The sequence below is a fragment of the Mauremys reevesii genome, linkage group 1, assembly GCF_016161935.1.
Source record: "Mauremys reevesii isolate NIE-2019 linkage group 1, ASM1616193v1, whole genome shotgun sequence".
Lineage (NCBI taxonomy): Eukaryota > Metazoa > Chordata > Testudines > Geoemydidae > Mauremys > Mauremys reevesii.
The window spans coordinates 116163387-116190307 of record NC_052623.1 but is presented as its reverse complement, the minus strand read 5'-3'; the positions used below and the strand labels follow the sequence as shown (position 1 = coordinate 116190307).

General features: G+C 40.3%; 2 protein-coding genes and 1 long non-coding RNA gene across 13 annotated transcripts in view; 2 read left to right on the top strand and 1 right to left on the bottom strand.

Annotated features, from left to right (window-relative positions):
• LOC120408173 (E3 SUMO-protein ligase RanBP2-like) overlaps positions 1 to 7345 on the top strand; it is a 62169-nt gene extending 54824 nt beyond the window's left edge. For all 3 annotated transcript variants that reach the window (XM_039544814.1, XM_039544822.1, XM_039544804.1), the window contains 3 exons: positions 1740 to 2013; positions 2135 to 2469; positions 6851 to 7345. In XM_039544814.1, the coding sequence (XP_039400748.1) occupies positions 1740 to 2013; positions 2135 to 2469; positions 6851 to 7153 (912 nt within the window). In that variant the 3' untranslated portion in view covers positions 7154 to 7345. The remainder of the gene's footprint in view (positions 1 to 1739; positions 2014 to 2134; positions 2470 to 6850) is intronic.
• Positions 1 to 15652, bottom strand: part of LOC120408219 — a 53767-nt gene extending 38115 nt beyond the window's left edge. The window contains exon 1 of one of the 2 annotated variants that reach the window (XR_005600537.1): positions 15480 to 15652. This is a non-coding gene — a long non-coding RNA (uncharacterized LOC120408219). The remainder of the gene's footprint in view (positions 1 to 15479) is intronic. The other variant, XR_005600539.1, reaches the window with a different exon arrangement.
• Positions 15653 to 15836: 184 nt separating this feature from the next.
• The window catches only part of CCDC138 (coiled-coil domain containing 138), a 96959-nt gene continuing 85874 nt past the window's right edge, over positions 15837 to 26921 (top strand). For 3 of the 8 annotated variants that reach the window (XM_039529928.1, XM_039529896.1, XM_039529918.1), the window contains exons 1-6: positions 15837 to 15999; positions 19510 to 19570; positions 21473 to 21611; positions 24667 to 24788; positions 25631 to 25815; positions 26657 to 26815. In XM_039529928.1, the coding sequence (XP_039385862.1) occupies positions 15922 to 15999; positions 19510 to 19570; positions 21473 to 21611; positions 24667 to 24788; positions 25631 to 25815; positions 26657 to 26815 (744 nt within the window). In that variant the 5' untranslated portion in view covers positions 15837 to 15921. Of the gene's footprint in view, positions 16000 to 19105; positions 19217 to 19509; positions 19571 to 20055; positions 20157 to 21472; positions 21612 to 24666; positions 24789 to 25630; positions 25816 to 26656; positions 26816 to 26921 lie in introns of those variants that run through there. The other 5 variants (XM_039529887.1, XM_039529937.1, XM_039529877.1 and 2 more) reach the window with 4 other exon arrangements.

The following is a 26921-nucleotide window of genomic DNA, read 5'->3' as shown; positions in this document are numbered from 1 at the left end:
TAAGATGGTTTTGTCATAGTTTAGAGACTCTGTTAAAACAAGCATGCCCATGAAACTAACAACACATTTGATTAGTAAAACTGAAAGTATTCTAGAACTCTAAATTATCCCCACTTTAGCAGGCTTTGCATTTCATTCAACTTGGATGCCAACATCTGCTGCTTCTAAAATCATTTTTGCTTTTCTGAGGCCCCGGATGGACAAAAATCAATTCTCCACCAGAGGGAAAAAGTAGGCTACACAGATTAGATACTATCAGGGCTAAACATTTTTAGGGAGTCTCCCTGGTTTCTAATAGGATGGAACACATGATTCTAATAACCCTGTTAAAATTGCAACATTGTATGGAAAAGCTGCTTTAGGCATATATTTTTAAAGCTTCTGAAATTACTTTAATTACTTTGAAGTCTATACAGCTTGACTTATACAAGGACCTAGAGTTTGTGGGCAAAAATGCACAATACTACCAGTTACTCTTTTAAGAGCTCAGATGGTTAAAAATTATTCTGTGAAATATGTGGTGTATTCAAAATAAATTATTGGAATACACTTGTTAGAGTGCTGCTTTGACCTGTAGAACTCGCTTATGGCTTTACCACTTATTTGTGATGCAGCCATCCAAACTCTTGCTAAGAATAAAACTGTTGTATCACACCATATATTCTGTTCTCTTCCCTCTAAACCTGGGTGAACACTTGCCAGGACCACTGAGCAATAAAGAATTAATAGCACAATCAGAGCTAAATTAATCTGAAGATGAAGCGCACAGTAGGCAAAAGAAAGATGTTCAAGAGCTGGCAGGACGTAGTAGTCCTGTAGTGGAAGGTGGATAGAATAGTGGAGAAAATGTTACATAACTCCATTATTCAGATTATCCTAGCACCAATTTCTTAATCTACAGTGAATGCAGTCTGGTAACTGGTAATGTTTAAACCATATTAGAAATGTTAATGAAGTGTCTATTTGTGTTGTATTTAAAATCTTTTCTAAAGACAAACTTGATTGTCTTTTAATTATAGACGTGGTATAACGGTTATCCATGGTAACATTTCTCTAAAATTGTTCACAGCCTCACTCATCTTTCACCTTGTGTGTCTCCTTTTAATCTCCCTGGCCCCTTCTATTCCCTCTTCCTTTTTAACATGTCCTCCCACAAACAACCTTTCCTCATTCACCATCTCGCTTGTTTGTAATGCCAGATCTTCTCAAGCTTTCATTTGTTCCAAAACAGAACTCTAAACAGTAGTTTTTAACATTTGTAAAGAGACCAGAAACTTGAAATATGCACAGCCAAACAAAGCTTACACATTTGGGTGGGACCACTTCCAAAGCATTCAGGTCTACAAACATGTAGAAAAGAACTTCTGTGCCAAAAACTATGCCCCAGAACATGTCAAGGATTCTTAGAGCAAATTTAAATTTTCTAGGCGAAGCAGTATTTGAGAGACTACTTTATAAAAAGTTAACTTTCTAAACTGTGAAATAAACCTTACTTTTCAACTCCCTATCTCAAAAACGTATTCACCTCACCACAAAGTTGGGAATATATCTCCTCTGGCTACAGGCCTGCCCATGCAGAATTTCAAATAGAAAGTAAGTTTTGGAGGAAGTCTTTAAATGGGGGTGTAAAATCAGGATAATAGAAAGCTGTTACCCATTGTCTCTAATGCATGAGTAGATTCCTGGTGACTGTGACTGTCTAGGAAATGCATGAATATGCTGTTTTTGCTGCTTTCTAGGTGGAGGTGAAATCTGGAGAAGAGGATGAAGAAATTCTCTTCAAAGAGAGGGCAAAACTCTATAGATGGGACAGAGAAGTCAATCAGTGGAAAGAGCGTGGAGTTGGAGAGATAAAAATTCTCTTCCATACACAGAAAAAATATTACAGAATTTTAATGAGAAGGGACCAAGTTCTCAAAGTGTGTGCAAATCATGTAATCACAAAAACAATGAATTTAAAGCCCTTGAATACATCAAACAATGCATTAGTATGGACTGCCACAGATTATGCTGGTGAGTTTGAAAAGATAGTGTTTTGTGTAGGTTGCTTGAAAAAGTTTTCTTCATGTATATGACAAATAAAACTGTAACTGATGCTGAATAGGCTGTGATCTGTTTGGGAATTTAATTTCAGATGGCGAAGCAAAAGTAGAACAACTTGCAGTTCGATTTAAAAGCAAAGAAATGGCTGATTCCTTCAAGAGGAGATTTGAAGAATGCCAACAAAATTTGTCAGAACTTCAGAGAGCACACGTATCCTTGGCAGCAGAACTGTCAAAGGAAACCAACCCTGTAGTGTATTTTGAGGTTTCTGCTGACGATGAACCTTTAGGACACATAACCATGGAACTATTTTCAAATATTGTTCCTCGAACTGCTGAAAATTTCAGGGCCCTGTGCACAGGGGAAAAAGGATTTGGATTCAAGAACTCTATATTTCACAGAATAGTTCCTGATTTTGTGTGTCAGGTAAGTGCAAGTTGAAGATATTTTTTTTCTTAGAATAAAACCTATTTTCATTTCTTACAGCTAAGAACATAAGAGAGGCCGTACCGGGTCAGACCAAAGGTCCATCTAGGCCAGTATCTGTCTACCGACAGTGGCCAATGCCAGGTGCCCCAGAGGGAGTGAACCTAACAGGCAATGATCAAGTGATCTCTCTCCTGCCATCCATCGCCATCCTCTGACAAACAGAGGCTAGGGACACCATTCTTACCCATCCTGGCTAATAGCCATTTATGGACTTAGCCACCATGAATTTATCCAGTCCCCTTTTAAACATTGTTATAGTCCTAGCCTTCACAACCTCCTCAGGTAAGGAGTTCCACAAGTTGACTGTGCGCTGCGTGAAGAAGAACTTCCTTTTATTTGTTTTAAACCTGCTGCCTATTAATTTCATTTGGTGACCCCTAGTTCTTGTATTATGGGAATAAGTAAATAACTTTTCCTTATCCACTTTCTCAACATCACTCATGATTTTATATACCTCTATCATGTCCCCCCTTAGTCTTCTCTTTTCCAAGCTGAAGAGTCCTAGCCTCTTTAATCTTTCCTCATATGGGACCCTCTCTAAACCCCTAATCATTTTAGTTGCCCTTTTCTGAACCTTTTCTAGTGCTAGAATATCTTTTTTGAGGTGAGGAGACCACATCTGTACACAGTATTCGAGATGTGGGCGTACCATGGATTTATATAAGGGCAATAATATATTCTCAGTCTTATTCGCTATCCCCTTTTTAATGATTCCTAACATCCTGTTTGCTTTTTTGACCGCCTCTGCACACTGCGTGGACATCTTCAGAGAACTATCCACGATGACGCCAAGATCTTTTTCCTGACTCGTAGCTAAATTACCCCCATCATGTTGTATGTATAGTTGGAGTTATTTTTTCCAATGTGCATTACTTTACATTTATCCACATTAAATTTCATTTGCCATTTGGTTGCCCAATCACTTAGTTTTGTGAGATCTTTTTGAAGTTCTTCACAATCTGCTTTGGTCTTAACTATCTTGAGTAGTTTAGTATCATCTGCAAACTTTGCCACCTCACTGTTTACCCCTTTCTCCAGATCATTTATGAATAAATTGAATAGGATTGGTCCGAGGACTGACCCTTGGGGAACACCACTAGTTACCCCTCTCCATTCTGAGAATTTACCATTAATTCCTACCCTTTGAGAACTGGTTAAAGGACAAGGAACAATCCATGAAAGGACCTTCCCTTTTATCCCATGACAGCTTAATTTACGTAAGAGCCTTTGGAGAGGGACCTTGTCAAAGGCTTTCTGAAAATCTAAGTACACTATGTCCACCGGATCCCCCTTTTCCACATGTTTGTTGACCCCTTCAAAGAACTCTAATAGATTAGTAAGACACGATTTCCCTTTACAGAAACCATGTTGACTATTGCTCAAGAGTTTGTTTTTCTATGTGTCTGACAATTTTATTCTTTACTATTGTTTCAACTAATTTGCCCGGTACCGACGTTAGACTTGCCGGGATCACCCCTAGAGCCCTTTTTAAATATTGGTGTTACATTAGCTAACTTCCAGTCATTGGGTACCGAAGCCGATTTAAAGGACAGGTTACAAACCTTAGTTAATAGTTCATAACTTCACATTTGAGTTCTTTCAGAACTCTTGGGTGAATGCCATCTGGTCCCGGTGACTTGTTAATGTTGAGTTTATCAATTAATTCCAAAACCTCCTCTAGTGACACTTCAATCTGTGACAGTTCCTCAGATTTGTCACCTACAAAAGCCAGCTCAGGTTTGGGAATCTCCCTAACATCCTCAGCCGTGAAGACTGAAGCAAAGAATCCATTTAGTTTCTCCGCAATGACTTTATAGTCTTTAAGCGCTCCTTTTGTATTTTGATCATCAAGGGGCCCCACTGGTTGTTTAGCAGGCTTCCTGCTTCTGATGTACTTGTTATTACCTTTGGAGTTTTTGGCTAGCCACTCTTCAAACTCCTCTTTGGCTTTTCTTATTACACTCTTGCACTTAAGTTGGCAGTGTTTGTGCTCCTTTCTATTTGCCTCACTAGGATTTGACTTCCACTTTTTAAAGGAAGTCTTTTTATCTCTCACTGCTTCTTTTACATGGTTGTTAAGCCACGGTGGCTTTTTTAGTTCTTTTTCTGTTTTTCTTAATTTGGGGTATACATTTAAGTTGGGCCTCTATTATGGTGTCTTTAAAAAGGGCCCATGCAACTTGCAGGGATTTCACTTTAGTCACTGTACCTTTTAACTTTTGTCTAACTAACCCCCTCATTTTTGTATAGTTCCCCCTTTTGAAATTAAATGCCACAGTGTTGGGCAGTTGAGGTGTTCTTGCCACCACAGGGATGTTGAATGCTATTGTATTATGGTCACTATTTCCAAGCGGTCCTGCTATAGTTACCTCTTGGACCAGCTCCTGCGCTCCATTCAGGATTAAATCTAGAGTTGCCTCTCCCCTTGTGGGTTCCCGTACCAGCTGCTCCATGAAGCAGTCAAGAAATTTTATCTCTGCATTTCGTCCTGAAGTGAAATGTTCCCAGTCAATATGGGGATAATTGAAATCCCCCACTATTATTGGGTTCTTAATTTTGATAGCCTCTCTAATTTCCCTTAGCATTTCATCATCACTATTACTGTCCTGGTCAGGTGATCGATAATAGATCCCTAATGTTATATTTTTACTAGTGCATGAAATTTCTATCCATAGAGACTCTATGGAACATGTGGATTCGCTTAAGATTTTTACTTCATTTGAATCTACACTTTCTTTCACAGACCATTTGTTACATGGAGTGAGGAGGTTACCAAAGATTGAGTCAGTAGACAGGCTTTTACTCCCTAGTTTGAGTGTACTTCTTGTCTGAAAAGTGGTTGTTTTATTTTAAAAAGTTGTAGGATTCCTTTTATTGTACCTCAGTGATTTCCATATCAAATTTGCTCATTTAAAAGTAATTGTTTTTCCTAAATACTAGGTCTTCAGATATAACCTGCATCTAAAAGTCAGGCTGTGCTCTTTCTGGCTCAGTGTACTGTCAGTAATAAAGATTCTCTAGGCCAGATGCATCAGGGCAATTGCCACTTGCCATGGATCATTTCCCTTTTCTCAAACTGATTTGCACACTTTTCTCATCTGTGCAGACTTGATGCACCAACTTCTGCAGACTCAATCTTTGGCAAACAGTGACAGTATACTGAGTACTGTTTTTTATCTGGGTGCCCAGCCAATGTGGTGGTTGGTAATTAGTACAGCTATTTCAGTTCTCAGACAGAGAACCTAAACTGGCGGGTAAAGAGGCTGCCTTTGCATAACATTCAGAGTCAAAGACTTCAAGTTGTCATCCGATCCTATTGCATTGGAGTATGGTGCTCCGATTTCCCAGTTTAATAAGCATGCTTGAAAGTCTCCATATACTTCATACTTGTCTTTAATGTGTACTTGTTAATTCCATTCTTTACACTGATTTTTATTAGAATTCGTTTCACTTTGGATGTGGTGATCTCAACTGGTATGCTCCATAATGCTAGTAATGACCCATTTGCTTGTTAATACCCAAACACTGGCCCAGGCTAGCTGTGGACTAGAAAAACTAGTGGCCTGATTCTGAAGGGCATTAGAGTGTCTCGTATTAGCTGCAGTAAATATTTTCATTTTTCTTTGCTTGTTAAGAACACATGGCCAACATATGAATGGCTTGTCTACATAGACATCCAGGAAAGTTAATCCAAATTGACTAAAGTTGTGAGTTTGAAGTGGATTAGTTAAATCATATTAAACCCTCATTCGGAACTAAAGTAGCCTTTAATTTGGCTTAGTTTAATTCACTTTAAACTGAACTAAGGCCACTTGAATTTCAAAAGCAGTGTCCACACAGGGATTTAGTGGGGTTAATTCACTTCAGATTCACACTTCTAGTTAATTGGGATTAATTTTCCTGGATGTCCCTGTGACAAGCCCAAAGAATGTCTTACGTGCCCAATTTTGTAAGGTACGAACCTCAAATTTGAGTAGATTCAACTAGAAAACAGAAAGGACACCAGTTATTCTGAGAGTAGAGGACTCTCTGTACCTTTCGCAGTTAGGCCCACAAATTAGCACACATGAAAACTTTGTCCTTGTTATGAGCACTTAGTATGTTCAGGTTTCTGCTCGCTTGTTATGATGATCACATGTATGGCTAAAACTAAGAATGAGAGACCATTCTGTCTTATTTTGTCAGTATCCAGACATCTGAGCTCTTAATATTTTTCTAATTCAGTTATTCTTAGAGGAAAACATGCAGGAAGTTTTCTACTTGGTAGATATTTATGGGCTAGTAATGAGTTAATTCTATAAATGATTAATATTTTCAGGGAGGAGATATCACTAGGCATGATGGAACAGGTGGACGGTCCATTTATGGAGATGCATTTGAGGATGAGAACTTTGATGTGAAACACACTGGTCCTGGATTACTGTCGATGGCAAATCGTGGCCGGGACACCAATAATTCTCAGTTTTTTATCACACTTAAAAAAGCAGAACACCTGGACTTTAAACATGTGGTATTTGGGTTTGTGAAGGATGGCATGGATGTTGTGAAAAAAATTGAATCTTTTGGTTCTCCCAAAGGGTTGGTGAACAGAATTGTCATCACAGACTGTGGGCAAATATAATGTCTAAGTAGTGATTCTACAGATATGTGCACTAACAGTATAAATCAAAGTTGGGCTGTTGTAGACTAATTATGTTCAGCTTTTTTAAAATTGATATTTCTGATGTATAAATGTAAAATTACAACTTACAGAAAAGTACTTTTTTATGTGTTAATTGACTTTGCATGTTGTGAAATAAAAGTTAAAACACTGGCATATGTTATCCTGAAATTTGTTTTAAATGTGAAAAATTTAAAATTAAATCCTGGTCTTGTTAAAGCAATTGTCTTTTCTTCACTTTGGTTTGTACAAGGAATATTACATGCATAATCTATTTTCAGTTATTTTGATTTGCTACACTGATGTATCCGTATTTTGAATACAGAATTAGAGCTACTTTAGTTTGGAAACATGATAGCTATGTGAGAACTATTTTCTCTTCTCCCCACTGATGTACAGAAAAATTTAAAAAAGCAAAGTGGCAATTAATTTCCTTACTCTTAAGAGCATTCAGCTGCAAATATAAGTTAACTTCCATCTAGAGAGAGAGATGGTATCTTTCCTAAGTTGAAGAAAACGTGTTTTTTTTTTCTACCGGATAGTTTGTTTGTGAAACAGCCTTTGGGTACCTGAAGCCTGAAGTTACTGAACTATTGTCTGTATACTGTCTTAACATAAGTTCTTGTCAAAATCTGACTGAGAACTTGTGATCTTCCTGTGGTATTAATTAATATGCTTTGAGACCTGCTGCTTGTATCACTTTGTATATGGGAGACTGATTGCAAAAATACTTGTAAGGGCAATTGGATAAATACAGAATTTGTAAAGCTTATTGGGTGGAAAAAAAACAAAAAAGAAAAACCTGGTTAAAAACTCCAGATCTTAAATGAAAAATAACTATATTGTATTTCTGCATCTACTGTTACTGAGTGACCTTTTTGGTCCAAATGCTGTTAGGTTTTTTTTGTTGCTTTTTATGATATCCTGTTTTTTCAGCTGTGGTAAATGTCTGCTAAATTCAGAACTGACTAACAATATGTACACCAAGGAGAAGATTTTTCACTATATTAAATAGAATTCTGTGAATTTAAAGCATGTCTTATAAATGGCAATATTATGTTCAGATCCAATGCAAGCTTAACAGTATTTTGAATGGCAAGGTGAGAAAAGCAATCGTTCACTGGACCAGCTTCTGTTGGTGAAAGAGACAAGCTTTCAAGCTGAAGAAGAGCTTTGTGTAAGCTTGAAAACTTCTCACACCAACAGAAGTTGGTCTAAGAAAAGGTATTACCATAATCCACCTTTTCTTTCTAATATCCTGGGACCAGTATAGTTACAACACTGCATGTATCATTTTCAGTGATCGGCCCACAATTCAAAGCCAGGATATCTAAAGGTCCCCCTAGGTCAGGGTTTCTCAATATGGGGAATGGGACCGAAAATTAGGTTGCCAGAATTTTTCAAAGAATCACATGGAAGGTCCTGTTGCTTCTGTCCCATAAGGCTGACTGGGCTTGCCTCCCTGCTCCAGGGTCCCAGAACTACTCAGGTTTGGCCCAGCGATCATGATGATGGGAGTCCATATAGGCCAAATTTGAGTGGTGGCAGTGCAGTCCCATGAGCCAGGTCACAATGTCACTCTCACAAATTCCAGTCAGGGATGGGGCCAAACTAAAGCAGTGCTGTAACCTGGGAGGTTGCAATGCCCAGGGCTGACAGCTAAACCCTACCAGCCCCCTCCCCGCCCCCCCCCGGCCCAGCACTGGAACTGCTACTGTGGGGGGAGTGCCAGGCAAGACCTGAAAAAAACTATCCCAGAGTCTCCATCCCCAGAGTACTGGTTCATAAGAGGTCATAAACATTTACAAATGGGTCCTGATCCCATAAAGGTTGAGAACTGATTTGCATACAAATACCATTTCACTAAAGTAGCTCAAAAGATAGAGCAGAAACACTTCTGAACAAAGTGGTACGGTCCACATTGAGAGCCCGTGTGCAAACAGGGTGGTGTTCAGGGCTCCTCTGCTGCTCAGTTGGAACATAGTGCCCCAGTTTGATTAAACTCTGCCCACTCTCAACTACTGGACATTCTTACTCACACCAAGAGAATTAGTACAAGCACCCTGCAACCAACAAAACTGGTTTAGTTATCAGCCCTAGCCAGTTTTCCTTAACCAACCATCTGGTGTCAGAATGCAGTCAATAAACTGCAATTAAAAACTGGCAGATGGACCATGCCTGCTGACTCAGGCTCATGGTGCACAGGCTGTGGGGCTGTTTAATTGCAGTGTAGACATTCAGACTCATGCTGGAGCCAGGCTCTAGGACCTGCAAGGTGGGAGGGTCTCAGAGCTGTGGCTGCAGCCTGAGCCCAAATGTCTACACTGCAATAAACAACCCCATGACCTTGAGTCAGCTGGCACAGGCCAGCTTTGGGCTTTTAATTGCTGTGTAGCCATCTCCTAGCTGACTCAAGGCTATTTTCCCAAAACCTTTTGTTGCTTGTATTGTCCACATGCAATTGCTCTCTCTGTGTATAATAAAATTAATAGTTTAATCATGAAACTTGCTGTGAACTAAGTAGATAATCTTAAATAACTGAAAAACAAATTGTCACTTTTGCAAAGCTTTTTTAGTTCTTAAAAATGTCACCTTGGCAAAATCAGCACTCTTACCGTGTGCATAAAATTGTGGTGCTTTTGCACAAATGTTTGATATCTCAATCTTGCTTTGTGATGGTTAACAGTAAACTAAGAAGGATATGGCTGCCATGGTATCGTAACTTAAAACATGAGAGCTTAAATAAAGTGGTCTGGCCAAACAATCTATACACATTTATGAAATAACTATTAGTAGCAGGAGTCATGAGCATGGTTTATAACTTGTCAGTAGATTTAGTTTATAAAATAGTATGAGGAAACTGCTGAAACTAAGCATCTTGTCTTGTATTTCACTTTACAAAAATTATGTGGCTTTTTCTGGTTAATGGAATAAAAACAAAGCTATACTGTCTACTAATTGGTTGTACATATGCCACTTACTTCAGCTTTGCAGAGTACCAAAACAACTCTGCCAAAGGTCTGTTACAGTATGTCTCTCTGCTAGTCAATAGGAGCATACAGGCAAAAAATAAAATCCCATCTGTACTAGTCACGGAAACTATGCTGCTACCCTACTACTAGCAACCATCTTTAAAACAGTTGTTGCTAGCATACGTCTGCTCCCAGTGGGGCTGGGGCTAGCTCGTAAAGAATTGAAAATACTTCAGCTAATGCTATGTTCCTTCAACCCCTGATTCATATTATCCTTTTTTCCTTATCTTTGGTTTAGTTAGAGTGGAGCAGACTGGAACGAAAAAGGTATCAATGGCACTATAACATCCATAAACCTTTTTGCACTCAGTTTGGGTGGAGAATGTCCTAATTTGCATTTAATTCAGTTAGTCTTTCTCAAACTCAGTTAAAGTTTAGTTTTCTTCAAGCTTTAGCCTGTTCCTGCTTCCTACATGGTGGGTGTAGTCAAGCACGACAAGTGGGGTAACAAGCAATTCAGTAACCTACTACAAGCAATCTATTTGAAGACTTCAGTCTGTTTTGAGGAATTCCTTATCAGTGGGCTCAAAGCTGATCAGCTGAACAACTGGCTGCTATGCCCAGCTTTGAAGCGTTAAGCCTGGTAATACAAGGGCAATGAGAAGGTATTTTATGTATATTTTCAAGATCAGCGTTGGCTTGATATAAGTACCATTCTTTATTTAAGCAAGTTATTACTTTAACAATTGTAATGAGACTTCCAAAGTGCAATGTAACTTTTTTTCATTAGTCTCTCACCACTGAAAAGCTGTCATAACATAGAGTATAAGTAATTTGGAGAGGTGCAAGAACAGCAGGGGCTCCCTATTGTTTAAAATTAAATTCTACAGAACCTGCAATATTCCTCCATAATATGATGTACATATGGACTCTGGCCATAGATAAAAATCTGAAGCATACAATACAGCAGGGGTCCCCTACGCGGTGCCCGCAGGCGCCATGGCGCCCGTGGGGGCATCTAAATGCGCCTGCGTCCTGGTCAGTGGTCGAGCATCCTCCAAAATGCCACCAAATTTTGGAGGCATTTCAGCGGCGATGCATCCAGATGACACCACTTGCTGCTGACAAGCGGCATCAGCGAGAGGCATCGCTGCAAAAATTCAGCGGCATTTCAGGGGATGCTTGACCGCCGCCACGGTCCTTCGTCTGGCGGCCGCCAGACGAAAAGGTTGGGGACCACTGCAATACAGAAATAAGAATGAAGGTGAGCATGTACGAACAAAACTAACCCTCTGTACTTGCAACTACTGCATACACTCATAGCTGAAAATGATCAACCTCAATTTGCATGTTTGAGGCACTAGGAATGCTGGAGCATGAAACTGAAGTAGCAACTAGAGCGAGGCAGGGAACAGTTTTCCTGCATCAGGATGAACTGTGAACCTTCTGATGTCATTTGCAAAAAGCTCGAGACCCATCCCTACATAGCCTGGTGGCCAGGACGCTCACTTGAAAAGTGGGAGACCTACATTTCAGTCCCTGCTCCAATTAAAGTGGAACAGCTCCATCAGGAGAAATTGAGAACCCCATTCTAGAATAGCTAATAGTCTGGTGGTTAGGGCATTCACCTAGGATGTGGGCAAATGGCAGAACAGGGACTTGAAGTTGGGTCTTTCATGTCTGAATCCTGGGCTGTTCTAGGCAGGGTGTCTCTCTCATCTTGACAAGGAATGCTATCCTGGACCTGAGAAACCTCTAATCACCGAAGTTTAATCAAAAGTGATACGATATTGTGAAGAATTTTGGTTTTGATGAATTGGCCTTTTTAACAAAGTTTAGTTGAAAAATTCCTGACCACCTCTAATTATTACTCCTAATGTCATGAAACTACAACCAAAGGACTGCACTTTTCATGTTAGAGTATTCCCGAAATTACTGCCCATGCCATAATTATGGATGGTTCAGTGCACTGGAGGCGATTCATAACTTTGGTTTTGTACAGAATTTAGGGGCGGTGGAAATCAGCCTTAGCAAAATTAGAGAAATTCTCATTTGCCGTGTGAGCAGAGTTTGCCAGATGCACTGTGACTAATAAACTGCATTTATTCCATCTTTTACAAAAATTCTGAATTTGTTCATTTGTATTAATTGTAGATGTATAATCTATGTATAGAATACATATAAAACAGTGCTATTTGTGCATTCATGACAAGCTTAAAAGTTTCTTGTGCAATTAGCATCTTGATTCAAAAAAACTCCAAATCTTTACTATTTTGTGTAATGAGGCCACTGACACCCTGCTCCAACTCCTCTCTCCTTACCCCCTTTACTAGTGTATGGAGCATGCACTTATCAAACAAACTGTGACCTTGAAGTTTTAAGAAAGTGGATACAGCACCTGCACTCTCCCTACTCAAAGTACCAAACTCAAGGCAGGGAATGCACTGTTTACACTTCCAATTGAAGTCATTTTAATATTAGACATAACTGATGAAAAATGTCTCCATTTTTTACATTTTTTGGCAGAATTAAAAATGTAGACTGAGATAAATACATAAATTACTTTAAATGTACCATATCTTCATTTGTAAAAATTCCATTTCTATGTTTTGGTCTTCAAAGAACATGAATCAATATACCTACCTGATGTAGCACTGCAATGTCCTTAACAGCGTTTCTGTTTGTTTACTTTTATACTAGCCCCACATGTACTCTTTTTCTTTGTCAATTAAGTCGCTTGATTTATGGAACATTTCCTGTGTTGATTTCTAAAACATCTCAGTAGAGATGAAGAGAGACCGCTGTAAATACTACCTAGTGAAGTAAGTGAATGACAAGTGCATGACTATGTTCCCATGTATAGGGGAAAAGCAGGCCCTATCCAAAGGACTTCAAATTGTTAAAAAAATAAATCATCAGTAGTGGTAAGGCTGCACTAATATAAATGTGCAGTACATTATAACTAGAATGAAGTGAATAATGGAAAAAAACACATGCAAATTATCAAATTCAAAAGCAAATGTTGATTTGAATGTATTTGCCCTCTTCCATGTTTTCTTTTTGTGAATATTCAAAAGTTTAATTTCATTTTGTTGGGAAACTCTTGTCTGTGATGAGAGTTTGGCAGCACAGCCTGAAAAGTCATTAGACTCTGGTTTCATCTGATCATGAGATTTGTTGCCCAGCTGACAGCCTTTCACCAGAATGATTGATTTATCTCTGGCTCTCCTACTTTGTCCTAGGTTTTGTGAGCTGCCTTGTCCCAGTGTCACTGATTTGACGGGTCATAGGTCATTACAGTAGATGGTTCTTGGCGTTGATCTGGTCACAGAAGTAGTCTGGGAATCAGCAAAGGGATTGGAATAGAAGCAACAGGCTTTTGGCATATTCTGTTGAGCAGGCAGGCTGCCACATTCTGCACAAGTTGGAGCCTCCACATTGCCGCTACCTGCAAACCCAGATATGGTGCGTAACAGTAATCCTGGCTGGAGGTGACAAATCCATGGGTAGATGTAGGATCCTCATCTGTGAGGAAGGGGTGAAGTTTCTTTGCATGCTGGTGATGGGAGACCCTGATCGGGTAGGCTAAATATTGAGTTGACAATAGCCTTGAGGTTTCGTACTACTTTGATGAACAGTAGGAAATCTCCATGATGGAATGGGGGAGGGCAGTGATGTAGTTATTTTTCAATGCATTTCTGCCTCCCTGAAGTATCAGTTGAATCTGGCCCAGGTTGATTTTAAGTTCTTCACCAGGTACTGCTCTCCTTTGATCAGTATCCTGGTTATATTGGAAAGAAATGACTGGGAACATTGTAGTGCTGCACCATCTACTCCAGCTGCGTCACATAAAACAGGCCATCAGTATAGCGTAGTTGGCTGTGTTGACAGTTGCACAGAAATCAAGAAATATTAACAGAGATGTAGCTTCCATCCATTGCCATGGGGAGGTGATCTCTTAGCCCCACTAAGGTTTGTCTCATGTTGTGTCCCAGAATGAGGTCCACTGGCAAGGCATGGAGGATGCTGGCAGATGTCCCATGTTACAGTTTGTTTGTCACTATTTTGCAATTATTTAGCCTAGGAATGAAAGGTTAGAGATGGATGAGATGTATTCTGCATCAAGTGTTGGCTTTTTGAGGATCAGGTGGATTGTTGCATTTTTCAGGGAGGTTGACCGGTTAATTTCTTTAAAGGAAACCTTGATTTTCCTTTAGCATTGGACATACTGTTTTCCAAGATCTATAAGACCTACAGATCTATTCTGCAGATCTTCTCTCTTTTCATCATTCGTGGGGAGGCCAAATTCTGAGAGGGGTGGGGTGGTTAATGTGATGGGAACATGAGTAAGTTCAACAAGTTCCTCTTGTATGCAGTTGCTCTGTTCTGCAAAGTATCAGGTGAGCTCTTCATCCGGCCACTTGGTTCACACACAAATGCTCCTTAACTGTAATTGGAGGGAGTTGCCACACATTAGAGTAGGCTAGATCCTCTTCTGACCAAGAGAACTGAAAGGAATAGTACAGTTACTCTCTCCACTGTATGCTAGCAGTCTGCAGGCCACACTAGGCTCACAAAGAAGCTGCTGCTTTTCAGCTGTGAGCAGTCACAGGCAGCATCAGCACGGATAAGAAACTAAGAGATTGGGGCAGAAAGTAGTGGTGTGATAGCATTCCTGTGCCCTGCCTTCCAATACTTCCTTCTGCTCACGGAGCCCCATGGCAGATGCTAACATTCTAGCAAGGTGCTCCACTTCCTCATGGATGTTCTGATCCAAACTTTGTAGATGCCTGGTTCTAGGTAAGTTCATGGAGGGTAGGTCCATCTCTGGCTATTAGCACAGATGGTCAGATTAAAGAAAACTGAAGATTTGACATCAGTCGGGGAAATCAGTCAGTTTTGATATCATATGATCCCAAAGAATAAATTTGTGTATGAAAAAACCAAAAATTTAGAATTAAAAACTAATGTTGCAATACAAACAGGATGTGCTGTATTTGAAATACTGAGATGTGATTGCTGAAGCTACCAGCAGCGGTTATTGCTATGAAAACGTCAATCAAATAGCACAGTACCATCCACCTGCCCAGTGTTAAGGAAGGTGAATGATGAAGTGCCAAGAGTAACAAAAATAACACTTTTTAAAGTAAGTAATGTACAGGCTCCATTTGCAGCGGCTAGCAAGGAAAAGTCAGGCGAGTTCAGACGATGCGAACAGCAGAGACGATACATTGGTGGGGCTTTATACAGACTGACCCGGGCTTCTTTTAAACACTGAATTATTGGGGGGGAGGGTTATAAACAATTTCACTGACCCAAGTCTCCGTTAGCAGCTCAGGACCTGGCTTCAGACAAGGCGACGCTGCCTTGGGCATAAGAGCGCAGCCCTGGGCAGCAGGTGCTGAGATGCCCCGTCCTCCAAGGGGGGGAGCCCCCCCCCCCACTTGGTGCAGCCGCTGCAGGCAGCTCACCCCGCCTGGGGTAACTGTTCCCCGCCTCTGGCGGCGCCTCAACCCCGGCTCCTACCCCTGGCGCCAGCTGCTTGCCCCCGCCGAGCTGCGCCCTGCGAGCCCGCGGCCAGCAGGGGGCGCGCTGCCCCCCGCCCCTCCACTACGGGCCGCGGCGTCAGCGGGCGTCACGGAGCTGGCGCTGTCGGTCAGCGCATGCTCCGTGCCGCCACGGCGGCCAACTGCCGAGCGGCAGCGGCTTAGCGCGGGGCGCTTGGGGCCAGTGGCGGAGACGCGAGCGGCGCGGCTCATGGCGAGCCCGGCTCTGAGCGGCTCCATGGAGCGTCTGAAGCGGCGCTACCTGCGCGGGGGGGCGAGGCCCGCGGGGGTGAGAGGCGCTGAGGGGGCGGGGCAGGAGTTGTTGGGGGGTCTCCTTGGTGAGGGTCTCTGTAATAACCCCCCGATGTACCAGCCTCGGCGCTGGGTAGGGTGACCAGACAGCACGTGTGAAAAATGGGGGGGGGGGGTAATAGGAGCCTATAAAAAAAAAGCCCCAAATATCGTGACTGTCCCTGTAAAATGGGGACATCTGGTCACCCTATGTGTGGGGCATGAGGCGGGGCCCGCCCCCAGCCTGTGGCATTGGGCAAGCTCCCTGGAGCCCCCTGTGGGGAGGGGTGTCACCCCAATGGTCTCAGCGTTGCACCCAGCGGGAGCGGCCTCCCTCTCTTACTGCTGAACGTTAGTTACTTCAGAAGGAAAAAGACTCGTGACGTGGGGGCTGTGGGGGCCGTTTACATTAAGGGAATTAATCCTGTGGAGGTTCTGTGTGACCCGCCTTTTAGGTTTTTGTCACGTGTTGTGTCTCACCTTCAGGCTTTGGCGTGATTGAGTGGAGTGGCATTGGAAACCTGCACCCTCTTGTGTTCTTCCCTCTTCATAGGCAGCCATAGCGTGTGAGGGAGTGTATGGAGCACCAGAATCTGCTCAACACTTTGGGCAATGAGTGAGCCCTAATGTCTGTGGGACATGAGGCGTACCCTATCTTAGTTTATTTTAGGGTACTCATCATCATATTACCTAAGGACTTACTAAATAAATATTCAAACCTGTGTAACAATAAAATGGGAAGTGACTGCTAGTTGGTTGACTTGTGACACAACAACATAAGTGGGTTTTGGGGAGGGATTTGAAGGAAGATCAGTTCAGGCAGGTCATTTCATGCATTAGGACAGTGTTGAAGAAAGTAGAATATATGTGGTGGCTGGGTGGGGGGTGGAAAGTGGTAGGAAGAACATGGATAAGGATGAGAGAGCAGAATAATGAAGGGCCTAGAAGATTAGAACAAGAAGAACTTGATATTATGGATAGAGCCCTGTAAATTTATATCTGCGGATGTAAATCAGTATCCACGGAGCTGCAGAGCTCTATTGGGAACCACAGCAGTGACAGCAGCAGCCTGGTGGGCCACTGCTCCCAGGAGCCAGTGCCCCGTGCTGGCAGCTCCTCTAGCATTGCTATATCACCCCAGCCGCGCCCACCAGGCTCTCCGGCACCTGTCCCTGATTGTGCTAGGTCAGTGTTTCTAAAACGGGTCACCGCTTGTGTAGGGAAAGCCCCTGGCAGGCCGGGCCAGTTTGTTTACCTGCCCCATCCACAGGTCCGGCTGATCACGGCTCCCACTGGCTGTGGTTCGCCGCTGCAGGCCAGTGGGGGCTGCTGGAAGCGGCGGCCAGTAAGTCCCTCGGCCCACGCCGCTTGCAGCAGCTCCCATTGGCCCGGAGCAGCGAACCGCGGCCAGTGGGAGCCGCGATCAGCCGGACCTGCGGATGGAGCAGGTAAACAAACTGGCCTGGCCCACCAGGGGCTTTCCCAACACATGCAGCAACCCCAGTTTGAGAAACACTGTGCTAGTACTGTGGGCTGGGCTGGGGGCAGTACAGCCACGCTGGAATGTGGGCTAGAGTAATGGGCAGTAATAGATTATTGTAGCAGCTGCAGTTTGTATTGGTTGAGGGTGAGGTGGAAAGGTATGATTGTCAGGCCAGAGGGGAGGAAATTGCAGTAATCAAGAGAAGAGATCTGGTTATCTGGACAGAAAGAAAGGTCAGATATTAGAAATTATGTGTAAGAAACTGACAATTTGGAGAGAACCTGGGAGCAAGAGAGCAGGAAGAGTTGAAGATGTCTGTGAATTTAAAAGTCTAATTGATGGAAAGGATTGTGATGTTATCAATAGTTGACAATAAAGGGGCAGTGGAGAGGGTTGCTGTTGAGCCAGGGCCATATTATAGAGATGAGGAGAGCTGTTAGTGATCCCTGTAGTAAGAATGCTTAACGCTTTCCATTCTTGGGACATTTTCTTTGAGGAGCTCACACACCTTTATTGTTTGCCAAAAGCCTTTGATATTTGACCGAGAGAACACCTTCAGGCTACCCATTTACCTTTTCTTTGTCCCATGAAATTCAGTTCAGCTTTTGCCAAGATATGAACTATTAAAAATTGACACATCCCTTCTCTCACTAATTGAACACACATACATTCTAAGTCCAAGATAATGCCAAAGCAACTATAGCAAGCTGTACTAGCTGGAAGCAGCCAGAGTGGATGGGGCAGGTGGAGAGGAGGGCACTCCAGACTAAAGACAAATGGATGGCCCCAGTGGCCCATTCTGCCCCCTTGGAGCATCCGGATGGGTTTTTCCAACCCGTAAATCCACCTGGACCCATTTCCCCAGTCTCCTGGTGATGATGTTCTGTAGCTCAAGTAGTACCAATCCATGCTGCAACACTGAAGGTTCAGAGTTCAACCTCTGTTGATGATGCCTGTTGGAAAGCGGGGAAATGTTACAGTTACACATAATATAATTTGTTTTACTTTTTTTCCTTAAAAATAACGCACGGAGTTGCATGCAAAAATTACCTTAAAAGAACATTATTGAAGTTGGGAACTGCTAGATTTACCGTTGTCTGTGAAACCTCAGTTCTGCCCCTTTGATTAAGATTAAGATTCTGTTACGGGTATTTTTAGTAAAAGTCAGGGACAGGTTGTGGGCAATAAACAAAAATTAATGAAAGCTTGTTCCTGACTTTTACTTAAAATACCCTGGGGCAGGGAAGGGGTAGACAAACAGAGCCCCAGAGGGGCTGACCCAGCCTCAGCCACTGCTCCAGTGGGATGGGGGCTGCTGCTCTGACGGCCCCGGAGCTGGCAGCTGCTTCTGCCCTGCCCCAGAAGAAGTCCCGGAAAGTCATGGAATCTGTGACCTCTGTAGAAGAATTGTATCTGTAGTTATGATACAGTCTTTGATTACACAATCATGTACTATTTTTTCCACAAGAGCACAGACTGGATGCACAGTAGGGCAGAATGAGGGTTGCAGGAGCCACCTTAAATCTGGCCTCTCTTATATTCAAGTGCTTGAATTTGCAACCTAATGATACTTTAATGTAAGCTTTTTTAAAGTGTATAATTACAGGTTGATGGCAAGACATAAGGTAGGAAATGTTGGAGTGACAGGCTGAAATGTCAGACTGGATGGAGCTGTTTCTATGGCTACCTAATCTACTTACGCCTATTTACTTGAATGGCCCTTATCACTGAGGTATTTGAGGGTCTCAAGTTTTTAAAAACAGAAATAATGCTAGCAATCTTTCATTTTTAGCTTATGGGGAAATAGCTTGATTAGTTCATAGGTTTTTTTGTTTTTGTTTGTTCGCTTATGTTTGTGTGACGTTTCACTTACATTTTTGTTTAGGAAAAATTATTCTCTGCTCAAAGCAAACATCTTTTAACAGCTTCCTTAGTAAAGGCACTATAAACAGTAAACAAATACATTGTAATATACATTATAATGTAATTAAAAATAGTAGGGACTTTTTTTCTGTTTTCTCTTAGGATTGTCTTTCAGGTTCATTACAGACCAAATGTAAAAAAGGAAACTCCCTAACATATACAGGTAATACAACAAAACGGTTGTTTTGGATATCTTTGTTAAAAGGGACATCAATTCAAATTCACTATTCTTTAAATTTATCTTAAGAATTCCTGTGCTTGGGGGGCTTAGTTTTATATTATCTCCAAGAGTATTTTAAGTAGGCAGACATTGGTTTGTGAAACTCGGGCACCAGCCTGGAAGTGTATACATGTGTATGGATTCTACAGGAGTACTCTAGGAAATCTCCTTGCATTACAGATGCGGGTGGGTTGGCAGGAGAGACATAAGCATTAGCAATTCATCTTCCCTGTGAAAAGGAGGGCTGCTGGTAAGGAAGATATGGGTAAAAAAGAGTATTGCTCCCACAGTGACTAAAAAGAAAGCTCCACTAGCTGGGCATTAAAGCGAAAACTAGTACCGATAACCTTTTGGGGGAGGGGGTAGGTGACTATAATGGCCCAGTACTGCAATAGAGTCTTAAGCTGTGTCTACACTGCCACTTTCAGCGCTAAAACTTGCTGCAGCCGCGCTGTAACATGGCTAGTGGAGATGTACCCTTACTTTCATCCATAGAATGAAAGTCAGCTACATACACACCCCATTCACGGTAAGTAGGGTTCTAGTATATGTATGACAATCTTATTATATATGTTTGAGAAGGTGAGGATTGGCTATTATTGGGATGTGGCAGAGAGAAGCATTTGGTTATCATTGGTGCATATATGAGAACTGGCTGCCATCAGTTGGATTGTGTGGGATGGAGTAAGTGTCTTGTTGAGAGGGGGTCGGTTTGTGGGAAATTCTTTGAGGTGGGTGGTATTGGGTAGCTCCCTATGTGGCAATATGTTGCTTTTAAAGCCTTGTACACAGGGCTGTCCTTAGGGATGGGTCATCCATGCAGCCGCCCAGAGTGCCCGGTGGTCAAGGAGGCTCCACGTGGCAGCTTCCCCACGTGGGTGCAGGAGGGATTGCAGGGGTTTAGGGGCTGGGTTTCAAGGAGGCACCCAAGGGGGACAGGGGCAATGAGAGGACACCCATGGGGGCCGGGATGCCAAAATACAAGTTCCTCTAGGGCACCAGTTTCCCTAAGGTTGGCCTTGCATGTACAGTACATGCAGGTGCCTAGGATTGCTGACTGGAGGGGAAACAGTTAAACATTGCTTGACGCAAATTATAAAAAATAAAATTAAAACAGGAAACTTAAAATCTTTTTAAAAGTTTTAGGTTATATAATTTAAGACATTTATATACATTCACTTTTTTAAATGTACAGGTATGAACGTAATGGTTATCATGTAGGTGGGGTTCCAGAGAAATGCATGTTGCCATGCTAATGCTCATGAAAAGCAAGTAACAGGCTATGTTGTTCAAACTTCAAATTTGCACAGCAATTAGCATATGAATGCAAATTGTAAAACTTCAGGAAGACAGATGTGACTTGAAAACAAAGTTGAGGTTTCTAAAACGTTTTTAGTAACAGAACGAAGCTTTTAAAAAGATTCTCAAAAATGTAATAAGTTGAATGTTCTTTAAAATTGACTTAATGGTTTTAGAAACACAAGGTGGATGAGGTAATATCTTTTATTGGAACAACTTTTGTTGGTGAGAGAGACAAGCTTTTGAGCTTACATAGAACTTTTCTTCAGGTTTAATTTTGTTAGGACTTAATTTTTTTAGTCATCTATAAAACTTTTCAGTTTAAAATTATTATTAAAATACAATTTAGCTAGTATTTTGTATTTCTCTAATTTTAATTCCTAACTTGTCAGAGCTTGTTCTAATATGTTATGATTCTGGGTTTTGTTCTTTTAAGCAATAACCTTTACAGAGTACAAAATATATTAATTAAATCATTGTGGATTTTTTTAAATGTGTGCTTTTCAACTGCAAAATGAAATATTTAATATTTGAATTATTTTATAGGTAACTTGGACAGTTCATCAGATAATACAATTATGCCTTTGTCCATGCATTTTTCACAATCAAGAAGTACCCACAATGGAAGAAAGCACTATAGCAAACCTCTTAGTGACTTGTTCAAGAGTTTCAAAAACTTGGATTGGTAAGAGCTGAACCCTCATTCCCTCATCTGTCCTTAGACCTCTTTTTCTTCCTCCCATCCTCCCTTTGCCCCAAAATCCAAACAAATAATGAGTTAACCCTTAATACATTATGTAAAATTTTCAGATGGATCCAGTAGCAGGTTGCCACGTGCAAGGCATAGCTTTCACAGTTTTTGTATACTCATACTTTCGTGGTCAGTAAGGATCAGTTTCTGTCTGACTAATGTAATAATGTGAATAAGGCTGTCAAGCGATTAAAAAAATTAATCGTAGTGTTAAACAATAATAGAATAGGAGTGCTTGTGGCACCTTAGAGACTAACAAATTTATTTGAACATAAGCTTTCATGGGCTACAGCCCACTTCATCGGATGCATAGACTGGAACATACAGCAAGAAGATATTTATACATACAGAGAACATGAAAAGGTGGAAGTAGCCATACCAACTGTAAGAGGCCAATCAATTGAGATGAGCTATCCTCAGCAGGAGAAAAAAAACTTTTGAAGTGATAATTGAGATGACCCATAGAAGGTGTGAGGATACTTAACATGGGGAAATAGATTCAATTAGTGTAATGGCCCAACCATTCCCTGTCTCTGTTCAAACCTAAGTTAATTGTATCTAATTTGCATATGAATTCAAGTTCAGCAGTTTCTCTTTGGAGTCTGTTTTTGAAGTTTTTTTGTTGTTAAATTGCCACCTTCAAGTCTGTCACTGAGTGGTTAGAGAGGTTGAAGTGTTCTCCCACTGGTTTTTGAATGTTATGATTCCTGATGTCAGATTTGTGTCCATTTATTCTTTTGCGTAGAGACTGTCCGGTTTAGCCAATGTATATGGCATAGGGGCATTGCTGCCACATGATGGCATATATCACGTTGGTAGATGTGCAGGTGAATGAGCCCCTGATGGCATGGCTGGTGTGATTAGATCCTATAATAATATAGTAGAATAACATTTTAAAAAATATTTTTGGATGTTTTCTACATTTTCAAATATAGTGATTTCAGTTACAACAAGAATACAAAATACAGTGCTTACTTTATATTTATTTTTATTACAAATATTAGCACTGTACAATTTTTCAATTAAAAAAAAAGTATTTTTCAATTCACCTAATACAGGTACTGTAGTGCAGTCTCTTTATCATGAAAGTTGAACTTACAAATGTAGAATTATATACAAAATATAACTGCATTCAAAAAAAAAAACAATGTAAAACTTTAGAGCCTACAAGTCCACTCAGTCCTACTTCAGCCAATCACTCAGACAAACAAGGTTGGTTACAATTTGTAGGAGATAATGCTGCCAGCTTCTTGTTTACAATGTCACCTGAAAGTGAGAACAGGCATTCGCATGGCACTGTTGTAGCTGGCATCACACGATATTTACGTGCCAGATACACTGAAAATTCATATGTCCCTTGATGCTTCAACCACCATTCCAGAGGACATGCATCCTTCCTGATGATGTGTTCTGCTCAATAACAGTCCAAAGCAGTGCGGACCAACACATGTTCATTTTCATCATCTGAGTCAGATTCCACCATTAGAAGGTTGTTTTTTTTGGTGGCTTGGGTTCTGTAGTTTCCGCATCTGAGTGTTGCTCATTTAAGACTTCTGAAAGCATGTTCACACCTTGTCCCTCTCAGATTTTTGGACGGCACTTCAGATTCTTAAACCTTTGGTTTAGTGCCATAGCTATTTTTAAAAATCTCACATTGGTACCTTCTTTGCGTTTTGTCAAATCTGCATTAAAGTGTTCTTAAAATGAACATGTGCTGGGTCATCATACGAGACTGCTATAACATGAAACATATGGCAGAATGAGGATAAAAAAGAGCCAAAGGCATACAGTTCTCCCCCAAGGAGTTCAGTCACAAATGTAATTAACAAATTTTTTTTTTAACGAATCATCAGCATGTTCTCTGGAATGGTGGCCGAAGCATGAAGGGGCATACAAATGTTTAGCATATCTGGCACATAAATACCTTGCAACACCAGCTACAAACGTGCCATGCGAATGCCTGTTCTCACTTTCAGGTGACATTATAAATAAGGAGTAGGCAGCAGTATTTCCCATAAATGTAAACAAACTTGTTTGTTTTGGCAATTGGCTGAACAAGAAGTAGGACTGAGAAGACTTGAAGGCTCTAAAGTTTTACACTGTTTTGTTTCTGAGTGCAGTTATGTAACAAAAAAATCTACATTTGTAAGTTACACTTTCATGATAAAGAGATTGCACTACAGCACTTGTATGATATGAATAGAAAAATACTATTTCTTTTGTTTATTATTTTTACAGTGCAAATATGTGTAATAAAAAAATAATAGAAAGTGAGCACTGTACACTTTGTATTTTGTGTTGTAATATAAATCAATATATTTGAAAATGTAGAAAAACATCCAAAAATATTTAGTAAATTTCAATTGGTATTCTATTGCTTAACAGTGCAGTTCATCACGATTAAATTTTTTAAGCGCGATAAAATTTTGAGTTAACTATATGTGTAGGGCTCAGCTTGTGGGATGCAGGGATTAAGATATATCAGGGACTAAACAAGTGAGGAGAAAGGGAAACAGCCAGAGTTGACAAGATAGTCTTAAATCTATTTAGCGAGATACTCTTAATGCCCCAATGCACCAAGCTGAAAGAGAACATATGTCACACCTTTTATTTTCTTCTCTGGATATCCTGTTTGCAAGAAAAAAAAGTTGTGCTTTGATCTGTTATAAAAGTGGTTTAGTTGTTGCATGCATATAAGGATTTATTTATGAAAATTAGATCGTTTACTTGTTCCACGGGTTTTGCTAAGTCATCAATTTCATTGTTTGACTGTAGTTAATATCTTATTTTATAAGTGCTTTCATTTTGAAGGGATCTCAAAGTGCTTTTCAAATTAGTTAGTGTTGTCTCTTTGCATTCAGTCAAATGTAAATATGCTGGAATGAGAAACAGTTGTATTAGTATGCAAATCTTCTTTACATTACATGCATAACATTTTAGAATGGCACTGAATAATTTCAGATTCATGTCATCCATTTGTATTTTTTAGCTTTGATGATGAGCTGGATTCGCTCTATGATTCAAGTCAGCTAGAACTAGAGGAAGAGGTCATAAATGTCTCTGCAACTGATGCAATTCCAAATACAGTCACGTACATATATACAGAAACAGGTAATCAGAAAAATATTAAATTCACCTTCAATTTATCACATAACATTTGACTTATTTTTATGAAAAATAAAACCTTTATTCATGTTTCAACTGAATCTTTTTCATAATCCAATTAATACAATTAATTGAGTAAATTATATTTTAGTTTTGAGATGTAATGTTTTAGTTGCTCTTGTCATAATTGTATTATATATAAACAAGACAAATTCTTTTCTAAAAGCTTGGCCTTTTAAAGTCTCTGACAATGCAGTTCTGATTATTGTACGTTATGGATTAAGAAATAGAGAAAAAGGAAAAGCCAGCTATTATTAACATAGTATTTTCAGTTTATAAAATGAAACATTTTCAATGTTAAGAATAGGTGGTCTGATTAAATAACACTGTTCCAAGACATTATTTGACTTCCACATAAAAACATCCCTCATAATGTTCCTTCATGTTCTCCCACCATCGCCAAAAGAACCAGTCAAAACACTGAGAAATAGTTACTGCTTAATAGCTATATTGTACCTTCAGTCTGTGCACAGATCTTCTAGTGATGTCTGTTGGACTTCTGCGTGTAGGCTGAGGATATAATTTATGTATAAAACTGCACTGATCAGAAAACTAATAATAGGCCAAAATGAATCACAGGAAATAGATGATAAAGGTTTTGAACAAATACCCATAGTATCTCAGGAGATACTCAGACTAACTTTTCACTTTAGTACCTGTTACACTGCTATTTAATCACAAAAGCCTAAAATGTGTTTCTACTTTTATGTAACAATAACTGAGCATCTAATTTATTAATCTAAACTGCAAGAATAATTTTTATAAAATGTGTTCTTTTCATTTCTTAGATGTCACCCTACCATCCAATTTGGCTGCAAACACAGTAACATGTAGTGACCATGATATCAGTAGTGGTCTGATTAGGAAGATGGTGAGCAAACCAGAAACTCAGGTATTGAGTGGTCAAAGATTAATACCATCTCACATCAACCAGATTTATGATGAACTATATGTCATACATCAGAAACTGCAGGTAAGAACTGGATATTCTAAATATTAGAATATTTAGAGTATTTTTTTTTAAAAGCTGCTCTTCATATCATTCTACAGCATAATGTAAGCCGTTGTATTGCAAGAGGCTTTAACAACTTGTCTAATGAGGCAATGTTGTCTTGTGGATAGAGGAGGGGGCTTGAAATCTTCAGATAAAAGGCAATGTATTACAATAACTAGTATTAACCAAAAATTTCAGATCTAGGTGCCTAAAGTTAAGCTTCTAAACAAGAGGTTGGCAGCCTTTCAGAAGTGGTGTGCTGAGTCTTCATTTATTCACTCTAATTTAAGGTTTTGTGTGCCAGTAATACATTTTAACGTTTTTAGAAGGCCTCTTTCTATAAGTCTATAATATATAACTAAACTGTTGTTTATGTAAAGTAAATAAGGTTTTTTAAATGTTTAAGAAGCATCATTTAAAATTAAATTAAAATGTATAGCCCTCCCGGACCGGTGGCCAGGACCTGGGCAGCGTGAGTGCCACTGAAAATCAGCTCACGTGCTGCCTTCGGCACGCATGCCATAGGTTGCCTACCCCTGTTCTAAACCCTAGTTACCTAAATAGAAGTGGCCTGATTTTCAGAGGCCGAACAATCCCATCCCCAATGGGAGTCAGTTGGATCACTGTGTTGAGGTACTGAAAGTAGTCTGTTTTCAGCATTGTGTCCCACTACACCAAAGTGGTGCTTATACTCAGTGAACCATGCATGCAGTCTGTTATATACATTTCCTTAAAACTGAAAGTATCCCTGACAAAATGACTGTATTTCAATATAAGTTATAATAATTTCATTTTTATAACTTCGTTTTTTCTGACACAGCAAGAAAATTCAGCACAGCAGGAGTATGCTCTGCAACTTCAGAAACGAGAACATTTTTTAGCTGAAAGAGAAGCATTGCTTTTCAAACATGAAGCTGCTTTGACTAAGATAAGAGGTGTGGAAGAGGAAGTTCATGCAAAATTTCAAATTATAAAGGAGGTACAGTAATTTGTATTAGAATTATTTTCTTGGGCAAGCGTCGTTATCTGGGGCAAGCCATTTCTCTTATTTCTTCAGTCTCTCAGTTTCATCACCTGGACGTCAC